The sequence below is a fragment of the Mirounga leonina genome, unplaced genomic scaffold (genome assembly GCF_011800145.1).
Source record: "Mirounga leonina isolate KUSES-001 unplaced genomic scaffold, KU_Mleo_1.0 Mir_129, whole genome shotgun sequence".
NCBI lineage: Eukaryota > Metazoa > Chordata > Mammalia > Carnivora > Phocidae > Mirounga > Mirounga leonina.
In genome coordinates, this window is record NW_023270323.1 from 76,500,912 (window position 1) to 76,514,121 (window position 13,210).

The 13,210-nt window shown below is 56.2% G+C and overlaps 1 protein-coding gene across 1 annotated transcript in view; it reads right to left on the bottom strand.

Annotated features, from left to right (window-relative positions):
• Positions 1-7,754, bottom strand: part of CRMP1 (collapsin response mediator protein 1) — a 68,499-nt gene extending 60,745 nt beyond the window's left edge. The window contains exon 1 of the mRNA XM_035004438.1: positions 7,374-7,754. Within this exon, the coding sequence (XP_034860329.1) occupies positions 7,374-7,754 (381 nt within the window). The remainder of the gene's footprint in view (positions 1-7,373) is intronic.
• Between the last annotated feature and the right edge of the window lie 5,456 nt (positions 7,755-13,210).

Genomic DNA, 13,210 nt, shown 5'->3' on the forward strand with positions numbered 1-13,210 from the left:
AGGATGTTCTAACACTTATCCACTGCAGTGGGCTCCAGAAACAGCCTCAGCTAAGTTAATCCCTGGCTGTGCCATTAATTTTTTAAAAAGCCACACACAAAAGAGAGCTTTGTAAATATTTTTAAACAATCCTTAGGGGCTGAAGCTAAGTGTTTCTGCAGTTTCCCTCCTCTCTGTCGGGTACTCTATGATCTCAGGAAAAGGCTGAGGTGGGAAATAAAGGAAAGATGCCCGATCACAATCAACATGGGTAGAACATTTTCTTAACTCGGCCATGCCCCACCTGGGATGTCCCTCCTTCTCCTCTGCTCAAGTACCCTCTCCCCTATCTCTGGATGCTCTGGCTAAAGTGGGACCTTATCCTGATTGCTCAGATGACAACGCTGAGGCTCACAGTGGGCACAGAGTCACCCAACATGGAGCAGGTGGGACCTTGGGGATGAGCTGAGAGTTGTATCTTGGTCCTTTTCAACCGCCAGGTCCCTCCACGGGCCACACACACCATGGCTACCAAAAACATCCAGGATTTGCTCTCCCTGTACAGAGCAGCTACACTTGAAAGCAGAGGTTCACACAACGCTGACTTTCCTTCATTTTCTCCCGCATGCCACACTCATTTGCCTCTGGGCCTTCCTCCACTCACCTAGGAACCCCCCCTCCTCCCTGCCCTCCTCCCAGGACTAGGGTGGGTGTCCCTGCTATGGTTTCCACCAGCCTCCTGTGTGTCCCTTTAGGACACCCTGCACTCTTGGATGCAATTTCAGGCAGAAATGTTGGTCTTTGCCAAACTCTGGGAAGGCACGTGCAAACCCATCTCAAGCCTGCTGTCCCTAGCACCCAGCACAGTGCTCATTATTAACTTACCTGCTGCACAAACTAAGGGTGCCGCATTTGGAAAACCACACTTCTGATGGCATTCTGGTTCCTGTCACAACGTGTACATTATCAGCAAAAGATCCTCAGGAAGCTGAGGGTCCTACAAAGGGGCTCCATCCAAGTCCATCCTCTCTGGTTTGCTGTTTGTTTAAACCACAAGTCTATCTGGGTGAAGTGGGCTTATGTGGACCAAATGAAACACAAATAAATGCTCATCAAGAGCCTCCTTCCCAGGAACTAAGTATACTTTTCAGCGTCTCCTCCCCACGAACCCATGCTATTGAAGCTGCTAGAACCACGCCATTTGGTTCTCTTTGACACACAGGTTGACTACTGGCTTCGCACAAAGACGAAAGCAGCATCAGCCAGCAGTTCTACTGCCCTTATTACGCGTCTAACACATACTAAGTGCTTTGCCAGAGTCCTCTTGGATGCACACTGATCCTGGGAAGCGGCCAGTGTGGGCCCATGTGGGATATCAAAGCGCAGACGCTGAGAGGTGGCAGAGCGAGGCTGAGCTCCCAGATCTGTCTGGTACAAAAGCCTGGGCAGCCATCCCCACTCCCTGAGGGTCACAGAGGGGGGCAGGGCAGCTGTTCAAGCCTGGGGTACTGTTCTTACGCACCTGCGCACCTGCCTCAAAGACCATCGGGCAAAACTGCCTTCCTGGAAACCAGGGTCCTGAGAGGGGGACAGACCTGCCATGGGCCACAGCCACAGTGGGACCCAAGGCTCCAGACTCAGCAGTCACTGCATCACCCCCACTCCCATCACTTGCCCTGGTTCCCCTGAGGGTTCAGGGTTAGAGAGGCCCAAGGCAGGGACTTAATCAAACAACCCCCCCCTTTCCTCCCCGCACTGCCTTGCCTGGGGCAACCACACCCCTACCACACCTCTTCTGTTGATTATAGGACTGGCCAGTCACACCTTCCTATCTCAGAAGGCAGGAATTATGGATGGGAGAGAGATAGATGGTCTCTACCCTCAGGGATCACACCTCTAGGCAGGAAGTCACCAAAGGTCTGCTGGAGAGACTTGAAGCTGGGCCCAGGAGGAGTTTTCCAAGGGAAGACTCAGCCCACAGTTGGAGAGGAGGCTCAGGGGTGGGGGGCTGGGGGGGCTCTGTCCCAACCTGCCTCTCACTTGTGCCCCAGCCAGTGCTCCAGCCTCTGGGAGGTTTAGGATTTATTGAGAAGACTCAAAATAGTATCTGCCCTAAACTGGGCAGGCTAATGGGAAATGTCAGCTCCCTCCTCCCCAAGGCTGCCCTCCTCCTGCAGGTGCCCTGGGGCTCCCGGAGCCAGGATTCTGGATCAATGAGTATGCTGGGTTTCCTGTCCTCAAACCTCAGGTACCATGCTGGAAGATTCTATCACACCCAGAACGCCACCTCCCAGCACCTGGCTACTCCAGCACCCGCCACCAAAGGCCCACAGGCTTCCTCAGCGCCTGTGAGCCACATCCTTCAGGACTGGTTTGGCTGGACTCCGGTACCAGGGAGGGAATGGGGTGCAGGCCAGGTCTCCCCAGAGCTGCGCCCTCAGCCCTCAGCTCCCCACCCAAGACAAAGCAGGGATCCTTTGTTTCCGGCCACACCCAGGGACGGCGGACGGCTCAGCGCCCACCACCCTTCTACCCCCCAGCGTTAACCCTTCCGGGGCCACAGTTGCCAGTGCCGCCCCGTTAGGTTTATTTTTAGCTGCGGTGAGGAATGGGAGGGGCACTCCATCATGGCGCTGCCTCTAGGTCCAGGCTTCCACTCCATCAGTAGGGGCGGGGAGTGGGAGGCGGAGGACGCTATTTTTCCTTCCTCCGGCTGGGAAGGAACTCGGCGGCGAGGTCCAAGAGCCCGACGGTGCGGAGGCCAGGCGCAGGACGCTCGGCACTCCCCGCCCCATCCCCGCTCCAGGGCGGGAGGGAGGGGTTCGGCCCCCCGCGCCCCTCCCTCTTTTGTTCAGCTCCGCATCCTCCCTGTCCACGCCGTCCTCCGGCACTTCCCGTGGGGTGGGGGGTGGGGGGCGGCAAGCCCGCGGGGAGAGGGACCCGAGGCTCCAGCCCCGCCTAGCCATGCGGGGCTCCCCACCACCACCACCACCATTGTCCCCAGAGGCTGGGGGAGGGGGCTGCAGCGCTGAGATCAGCCCCGCCCCACCCGCCGCCACGCAGGAAGCCTCGGGGGCCGCCCCTGCCGCCCCCCCGCGGATCCCGACCCTGGCGGCGACCACCCCCACCCCACAAAGAACGGCGGGGCGGGGGCGGGGGTCCGGCTTACCGTGATGTGCGGAATGCTCTTCTTGCCCTGGTACGACATGGCCCCGCTGGCGCCCTCGGCCCGGCCGGCGGACCTGTGGGGGCTGTCTTTCGCTCGCCCGGCTCTCAACCGGTCCCGCTCCCCGCGGGCGCGGTGACAAAGGCCCGGGAGGGCAGAAGAGAGGGACGGAAGCTCGGCGCCCGCGGCTGCCCACGCGCCCGCTGCCCCGGCTGCTCGGCCCGCCCGCCGCCGCCGCTCCGGCCGCCAGCACCGCCCGGCTCGGTGAGGAGGGTGGGAGGAGGAGGGAGAGGCGAGGGCGGGAGGAGGGGGCTACAGACAGACAGCTCCTCCCGGCGGCGCGGAGCCGAGCCCGATTCGCCCCTGTCGGCTCGAACCAGGAAGCGCTTCCCTTCCGATCCCCCCCACTCCGCCCCCCGCCCCCCGAACCGCCCAGCCCTGCCGACCCCCGCCCCGCGCACACGCCCTCGGCTGCGCCCCGGCCTCGCTCTCCCGATGGGGAGGGTCTGGTTTTCAGGGTGCTTTTAAATGCCAGAGACGGCCTTGGGCTGCGCGGGCAAGGCCCCGCGGCGGCGCCACAGGTGGGCGGCCCCGCATCTGCGGGCCTCCCCGGAACAGCTGCGCTGGGGAGGGAGCGTGGGGCGGGCGCCGAGGACCCGCCGGAGCTGCTTGAGCGTTCGGCGGCCCTCCGGACCCGGCCCAACGACTGCCCCAGCCCTCTTCTGCCTCTCTTGCTGCATGCAGCCTCCGTTCGTCTGTTTGTCCATCCGCTCTGCACACTCCCTGAATAGATCAAGCGCTTCTCCATCTCCAGGGACTCCAAGCCTTTATTCAAGCTGTACCCTCTTCCTTAATATCTAACCCCAGACAAAAGGTTACCCATCTCCCAGACTCATCGTCAAGGGCCTCTCCATAAAGCCGTTCCTGCCACGCTCCCAACTCCCATCATTGAATCAGCCTCCCGGAGGGCTCAGCAGGAGCCTTACTGCCAGGCCAAGGGAGTGCAGCAGGGATGAGAGAGACAAGGCCCTAACCTAATTAGTGGCTGACCTGCTCTACCTCCTGCAGCAGCTTCTCATCACACAGCAGCCTGGCCCTGGAGCCGCCAGGTCACCCCCACAGTCTTGCTTACCAGTGATTGCTTGGAGGGCCAGACCACTGGTGCTAAGGTCCCCAGAGACCCCAGGAGAGGCACCATAGCCTCAGCACCCCTGACCCAGGTGCTGCTCTGGGGAGAGGTGGGCAGGAAGCCAGGGCATAGCTTGATAAACCTCTTGACAGGAAAGGAGAAAAGTGGGAAGGGGGAAAGGGGAGTCCTAGCAAGCCCCCACAACCCCAGACAGGTGCCCCAAATCTCCAGACAATAAAATGTTAACCTCTGCCATTCACTTTCTGCCTACAAAATACAAACTAGCAGTATCTTTTAAAAGACCAACCCATCTTCTTTACTTTCAAGTTGCCACCCAGAGGGAGGGTGTGCTAGGGCTGGTAAAGCACCCCACTACACAGGCTGAGGCCTGAAGCTCTTCCCTCCAAAGCCACCTAGAGGCCAGTCACCCACACCAGGACAGGAGGCCAGAGATATCTTGGCCTTGGAACAGTGCGGGGTTGTAGATTAACAAAAGATAAGCAACTTAGTATTCCAGGAACACTAGGCCATCATTTTCCCATTTTGCAGGTGGAAAGTTGGGGCTTACAGAAATAAAATGGTATCTCAGGTGCAAAGTGCATTAGCTACAGCATAACAGTTTCTGGAAGCCAGGTTCCCGCACACCTTATCGAGAGCTCATTCTCCACTCATTCTTTCAGTCTGTCCTCTGGACTCTGAGCTGGGTCTTAAATTCTTGTTGATGACCAGAATTTGCAGGCCTCCGTTCCCATGTTGCCTACATTGCCTTCCTCAGCGTTGTTAAGTCCTAGGTTCCACGCACCAGGACGTCCCCAGAGGTCAGTCTGGACAGGGAAGCTCCAGAGCTGGGGACAAGACCACGTGTGTATTGGGGGGAGGGGCACCGGTTCGCAATTGGCCAAACAGATCGCTGCTCCCAAGCCGACTTCCCGGGTACAAAGCGCCGCAGCCGCTGGGCCTCGGGCCTCAGCAAACGCTGCGCCTGCGCCGCAGAAACTCCTCCTCCCTCCCCAGGAGAGAGCTTTCTGGGCGGGGGGAGGACCTCGGGCCCCTGTACCCTCTGCAAAGCACTGGAGCCGCGAAGCCCGCCCCGGAACCCGAGTCCCGTGGCCGCTTGGTCCGCAGAAAGTAAAACACTTCCCTTAGGGAGACCGTGAGCCCCTGGGCTCCGCAGTCCCAAACCTGGAGGACTTCTGGAGCCCTAGGCGCGCCGGAGGGCGCCGCCTTTTGTCCAGTCCCCGAGAAGCCATGGAGAAACGGAAGAGAGGGCCAGAGGGGGAGAGAGAGGAGTGGAAGAGGTGAAGCGACCACCATCCCCAAATGCCTAGGCGCGGCTGCGGAGCCGGCCCAGGCAGAACCTGGGGGCGATGCTGACGCTGGCGACACTGACCACGGACGCACTTGCAGACAGCTTCCGGACGTGGCACAAAGCGCTCTCGCCTCCCTGATACTCCACCACGCCTTGTGGGTGGCTGGGAGAAAAACGCCATCCCCATTTCACAGGTGGAGAAGCTGAGGTTCAAGAGGACGAGGTGCCTTGGTTGGAAACCAGGGTTTCCCGGTACAGACCCTGACTTCAGGATCCGCAGCTCTGAAGCCTCCCGCTCGGGCTCAGAAGTCTGGATCCCAAACAAGGTCGGCCACCAGGGAAGGAGGTGGTGAGGGGAGAATAAGAAGGGGTAGAGGAAAGGAGATGACTCTCTCGATATCTCCCTCCCTTGCCCCCACCCCATCATTGCAGACCTCCCCTCTTCAGGGCGCCGAATTCAGGACCATGGAGAGTTCTCGAGCAAAGGGACAGGAAGCGGAGAGCGAGAGCATGGGAGCCGCAGGAGACCCGGTAGTGCGTCCTTGCAGCCGCAGGCTGGCGCAGCCCCCCCACTCCTCCAGGAAGCCCTCCCAGATTTCTGTCTGAATCGAGCTCGGCTTCCTCCCGCTCACTTTATGCCTCTCACAGTATTTAAGGGGAGAAGGGCTAATAAAAAATGATAGTAAAATTCAACAACGAACATTTATTGAATGCTCACTGCTTACCAGCATTAGCTGATTTAATTCTCACAATGAATCTGTCACCCACCCTGGCCTGGGGTGGGGCCAGCGTGCTGAGCTGGGACCCCAGCGCCTACCGCGGGTCTGGGACCTGAGCAGTGCTCAGACTTCGAGTTCTGGGCTAAGCTGACAGCCCGCTGGCCCTCGGGTGTTCCAACTTCCGTTGCCCTGGCATCTGGTCCCGACCCTCACACATACATCCCAAAGCTGTGCTGTCTACCCGTCCATCTTCCTCCAATTCCCTGGCAACCGCTAGCTTAAGGGAGAAGAGCCATGGGGCCCAGGGCCTGGCATTCCCTCTCCCTAATGCTCCTTCACTTTAGGGGGGTAAAAACCTCCAAGTCTGGGAAGCTAGAGACCGGGGTTCAAATCTCCAACTTGCTCTGTGAAGAGAGCACAGTGGCATCGTGCTGTGGGACTCAGGAGCATCCCCTGAAGATGTCGGTGCTTGGGGGTAGCAGTTTCTAGTGCTAGCTGCCCGACTCATCTAAATCGTTAACCAAATCTTTCCCCCAAGCATAGAGGGAGCACACACGAAAGGTTCCTTTCAGCATTAACCTGTGTGACCACAGGCGTTTCACTGAACCTTTTCCAGAGTCTGGAACACAGTAGGTGCTTCATAATCACTAGTGAGTGAGTGAATAAATGAATGCACGAATGCGGGAAAGAGCTCCCCTTCTTTTCCCATAAGGCAGGGAATGGGGATCCTTGGATTAACTTCACCCCAGAGGTCCCCTCGCGTTTTAAGGGTCCATGTGGCGGCTGTAGCCAACTTACTTTCCTTCTCAGAGCCTTGCTCTCCCTTCCTGCAGAAGAGGAGCGGGGGGCTGGATTTCGAAGGACCCTTTGGAGTCTCACGGGCTGGGCTGGCCAACCCCGACCAAATCGTACCACCTCTCCGACCCTCCAGTGTGACGGAGGGGGGGAGGGGGCTTCCGTGGCCCTCTCAAGCCCGGTGGCAGCGGCCCAGGCACTCCGCTCCGGCGGCTCCACGCCCAGCTGCCCCGAGGGCCCCGCCCCCCGTCCGGTCCGCGCGCGTCCCGAGGGTACCTGGCCATTGTCCCGGCCGAGGGGCAGGTCACGGGGCGCAGGGCAACGGATGCGCAGCGCGGGTGCTCGCTCCTCGCGCTCGCCCGGCGAGCTGACCGCCGAGCCCGAGAGCTCACTCACGTCGCTGGCCGTGTCCTCGCTACCGCCGGGCCCCGGCAGGCCGACGGCGTCGGGCCGGCCAGCACTGCGAGGCGTGCGCGCCGAGCCGCGGCGGCCCACGCTGTACGCGTCGAAGTCGATGGTCTTGTTCTCGTAAGCGCCCTCCACCGCGGCGAACATGCCGCCGTACTTCTGGCGCGGCGTCTGCGCCGCGCTACCCGGCCGCGCCAGGTACACGGGCAGGTCGTCCTCCGTGTTCCACGCGCGCCGCCGGTCCGCCATGCCGGTCCAAGGCCGGCAGCCCACCCGCGCTCCCGCCCGCTCGCGGCCCTGGCCACCGCCGTGCGCCACGCTCCGCGCTCGCTGCGGGCCCGCGGCGGCCCAGGAGCGACTGCGGCCCGGGGCGGGGCGGGGCGCGCGGCGGGGCGGGGCCGGGGCGGGGCCGGGGCGGGGCCTCCGGGCGGCGGTAGGCGAGCGCCGCGGCCGGCTACAAAGGACCGGGGGGGCGGGGACCGCGGCGGGGGCGGGGAGGGACGGTGACGTGCCCGAGCCGCAGCGCCGAGGGCGGGCAGACGAACCGCAGTGGCCTCGCCGCAGCCCCACTCCCCGCCCCCAGGCCGAGCGCGGAGCGCGAGGAGAGCGAGGGGCGGGACCTGGAGTATGCACACACACTCGCGTGCGCACACTTACACACTCCCCAGGCCCACACAGGTTCGTACCAGCGCACCAGCCAATTACGCCGTAAAACACGGGAGAAATGCACAAACATGCTGGCACGCGCTCACACACACACACACACACACACACGGGAGTCGATTACACTCAGGCTTCCCAGTCACACACAGGCTCATTCAGTCACATCTTAGACATTTTTGCACACACGTACAAGCTTGTACATGTTACGAGCCAATTACACACACCCACACCAGAAATTCTCATAGGCACCCAACCCCACCAACCCAGCATCACACCGAAATTAATCGCACAACCGGAGAAACACTCACACATTGGACACAGCATTCATTCACTCTACAGTGTTGTATTGAGTGCCCGCTGGTGCCTAGCACGTTGTGGGTGCTGGGGATGGCGCTGTGAACAAAATACACCAAGTCCTGCCCTCTGGGAGCTGACACTCTAAGGAGGGAGGAAGCAAACAGAGGCATAATGTTCCAGGTGGTGCTAAGTGCTAGGAAAGATGAAACGGAAGACAAGAGGGACATGCCACGACCACATTCACTCAGGCAGACAAGAGAAATACACTCCTGCACGCCAACGAATGACTCACACACATGCACGATGCTCACTCCTACAACACCCACACAACAAAGAGACTGTCACACACTCACACCAAAGGCAAACTCACAAGGTGACTCCACACGGGTGCACTGGTAAACCCAGTCAGGACACCCACACAGAAATGCACCCTGGAAATAAGGAAAGTCTGAAGCTTAAAAATAGGAACGCTCCAGAGAAAGACACACAGAGAGATAGATGAACACATACGAACACACACACACCCGTCAGTCACCCAGACAAATATTCCCCATTCTAGAGTCACCTCCCACAACCCCTAGTACAGCCTACCCTTAATGTGCCAGGAGCTTGCAGTCAAGGGTCCCAGGCTTCTTCTGACTTGGGCCAGGTGGAAGGCATGAAGGCCTGGGGGTCATTCTTCTGGGGGTTCCCTCAATCCTTCTTCAAGACCAGGCTCCATATGCCTCCCCTAGACACCATCCTTCATTTCTCCATGATTATTATCAGGCCGAGGATCCTGAGAGTCTCCGGGGATCTGGCGATCCCAGCTGCTCTTTCTGGACGGATGGAATCACCAGCTGCCGACCCTCTCTGCTGGCGAGTCCAGACAGGCAGCATTTGGGACTAGGAAGGGAGCCTGAGTGCCTGGCCTTGCACCCTCAGCCCTCCCTATTCTGGGAACTGTCCCTTCAGCACCGGGTCCCACCAGTTCTGGGGTCCCAGACAGAGAGCCAGATTCACATTCTCGTTCTTGTGACTGCTGGAACCCAGGGGCTGATGACGCCAGGGATACTGACTTCATGGTAGCTGACACCTCGCTGTATTTACTATCTTTCAATGCTGGAATAAACTGCCCATTGGGCAGATGAGGAAACAAGAGAAGAGCAGTGAAACAGATGCCTAGTGCCTCATATCTTATTGCTGCTCAGCCAGGCCTGGAACTCGGTGGGCATTTAGCGGGTCCCTTTCCCGTGCTGGGAATATCGCGATGAATATTTATAAAGCTCCTTCAAGAAGCATATATTATAGTAGGGGAGAGAATACTGGCCATAAAGAACATAAGAACCCCCCCAACACTCTCTCTTCTAGCCACCCCATTCCCCATCCTAGCCTCCTCCTTTGTCCCTGAGCACCCTGCACAGATTCCCGTCACAAATAATCCACTTGAGGTCTGGAGAACTCTAGGCTTCATTGCAAGTGTTTTCAGTGAAAACTTCTATCTGTCCTGGGAAATACTATTCCCAGGATATCCCAAGCCAGGAAATTTCATACTGAAGCCCACCTAGACTTCTAAAGCTCCACAAATATTCACAACAACTAAACCCACAGAAATACCTAAGAATCCAAGAATCTGAGTTAGACAGAACTTCTGAGGTCAATCCTCCATGCCTGAACCTGCTCTCAACATTTTGAGGAGCTTGTCTCCGCTGCTTTGCTTAAATACCCCTGGTGATAGAGATCCCACTGCTTTCCAAGAAAACCCTTTCTGCTGTAAGAAAGGGCTAGGCAGTTGTCAAGACTAGGAGGGAGTTAGCACAAGGAAGAAGGAGGGAAAGAGTTGCCTTTGTGCAGAAGCAAGGAAAGAAAAGTATAATTCCCATTTACGGAGAGGTTACTACACGCCAAGGACCATTGTGGGCACTGTACATAGAGTAACTCTTTTAAGCCTCACAGCAACCTTTGGCCTAGGTACCATTTTAGCCTCATTCTACAGATGAGAAAACTAAGGCTCAGAGAGATAAGTGACTTGCCTAGGGTCACAGCTGGTAAGTAATGCTGCTTAGGATTTAAACACAGCGGTGTGGCCCCAGAGTCTGCATCTTAATCAGTGCTCTTTACCCTTCTCAAGAAGTGTGGCTGAAGGAGTCCCTTTGGGAGAGGGGAGGTAAAGGAAAAGGCCTGGGATAGTCAGAAGAGTCTGGATTTTTGAGTTAGAATCCTGTCCTCCCTGCAGCCTGGGGCAACTAATCATTCAGCCTTCATCCAGCATACATTTGGGTACCCCCTGTATGTCAGAGACTTTATGTTACTCCTCAGGACTCCTCTGGACTCCTCTGTTTCCCTAAAGACAAGGGAGGGGGTCTGGCTTCTATGGAGTGTCTACCAAATGTATGTAAGGGTCTTTGCACACACTATTCATCTTTACACACTGCAATCTGCTTCACCTGTCACTTTATATGCCACCGGCTCTCAGCAGCCCCACATGGCAGACAACACCATCTCCATATTCAGGCTCCAGTGCTGAGGGGTACATACCTTAAACTCACAGCCCCAGCTTTCTGCCAGGAGGTGCTGGGTTTCAGTGTGGGCTTGTCTGAGTGTTTCCTACAACGTCTCCGCCTTCAAGGGCAATAACCCAAGTGTAGCAAAGAAAGGGAAGCCAGAAACAAAGCCGGGGGCTTAAGTTAGGAAATGAAGCTGCCAGCCTGCAGGGAGGCCAAGGGAGCAGCATCTGGCTAAGGCCAGCAGAGGAAAGCCCAGGAAAGCTGAGCAAACTGCATTCGGGCCAGAGGATGGCTGTGACCTTTCCCACTCTGTCCTCTGATTGCTGTCAGTCCTCCAGGGAAGGAGTGCTCACAAGTGAATTAAACCATGACATCTGGTGAAGGACAAGCCAGGAGCTCATCCTGTCAGGCCAGGAAGCCTTCGGGCGTGGTGGCAGAGAAGAGAGAGGGCCGGGTAACATGGCAGCAGGGAGAGAACAGGAGAGGCCGCTCAGTTCTAATGCATGCTCTCCATCAGGGCCCTTGTTGGGCAAAATAACAAACAAAAAGATATCAAAAAAAAAAAAAAAGCATCAGTTATAAAAAGAATGCTTTCCAAAAGATGAGGGAAAGGGAATTGTAGTTTATTGTCAGGTGTGAATCTGCAAGGTGGGTAATGGATTATTGCCGTCATTTTGTCTAAGAAACAAGGTTCCAAGAAGTTAAGCACGCTGCCTAAAGTTATGTGGCCAGCAAGTGGCAGAGAAACAGTTCAACTTCAGGCCCGTTTGATTCTGAAATGTATGCTTTTCCCCGGCAGCCTCCAAAGCAGTGCACAGGGGATGTGGTAGGCAGAATAGCCCCCTTCCCAAAGAAGCCCACCTCCTAAGCCCTAGGACCTGTGTATATGTCACCTTATGTGGCAAAAGGGAAAGAGAATTTGCAGATGTGGCAAATCTGGGATCTTGAGAAGGGGAGATTATCCTGGATTATCCAGTTTGGCCTAAAGTAATCACAAGCATCCTTATAAGTGAAAGAGGGATGCAGGAGGATCAGAGTCAGAGAAGATGTGACAGCAGAAGCAGGTGTGAGAGTCAGAGGGAGAGTCGAAGATGCTACACTGTTGACTTTCAAGATGGAGGAAGAGAGCATATGCCAAAGAACACAGGCAGCGTCTAGGAGCTGGAAAAGGCAAGGAAGCAAATTCTCCCCAGGGCCTCCCGAAGGAACACAGCCCTGCCGAGACCTTGATTTTAGCCCCATGAGACCCAATGCAGATTTCTAACCTCCAGAGCTATAAGATAATAAACCTGTGTTGTTTTGAGCCCCTAGCTTAGTGGTAACTTGTTACAGCAACAACAGTAAAAAGAAGTCACTTCATTATTTGTGCAAAGAGGATTTGACTTCTGAGAAGGTCACTACTCCCCACCAAAAATCAAGACTCTTGGATTCATTGCCTTTTCATATGGTGTCAAAGTCTACAACTTTTTGTAATGAACCATCAGTAAGTTAGACATTCAAAAGGGAAAAAAAACCTTTAATTGTGAAAAAGCATACATTTTAATGTACAAAATTACACAAATTATACATTTAATGAACATAGAAAAATACATCTTGGTAACAAGAGAAAATGCCAGCCTAGTTTACACAAGATTGAGCAAGCATTACAAATCTTGAAAACCCAGAAGGGAGTTTTGAGCCTGATTCACAACTGATCAGGAATCCAGTGAGCATCTCCAGGGACTCTGCACTCTGCTCATTCACTGAAGGCATGAGCTGGGGAACAGCCACTGCCCATGGACCCAAGGGAGGGTCCTGCTAAAGAGCATCCAAAAGGAAGGGGGCTCCACTCCTGTTGCCAGATATCACTCCCATATGAACCCATGCTTCTGAGGGGAGGGGCAGAACTCTGCCAAAATTCTGGCCCTTGTGTTTATTAATGGCCGTGTATAATATAAAATTCCTTTAATGTTCAAGCAATGGCAAAGTGGAGAGGTATTATACATTTGGGACCCAATGGGAAAGTATGCAATTTCCAAACCACCGTCTGTGCTTCATGGCTTTCACAAGATACCCTCCCAGGAGTCAACCCGAAAGACTGAGGGGACCAGGGGCATTCTGCCAAAATGAATTCATAGGCCTTGTTCATCATCTGCCAGTGACACCCAGGTCCCTTCCCTACCTCATTATCAAAAGTTGGTTGTGCAAACCTGAACTTTGGGAGACCAACGAAATCACCAAACTCAGATTGGTGACACAAGCCTAACCATTGCACTGAAT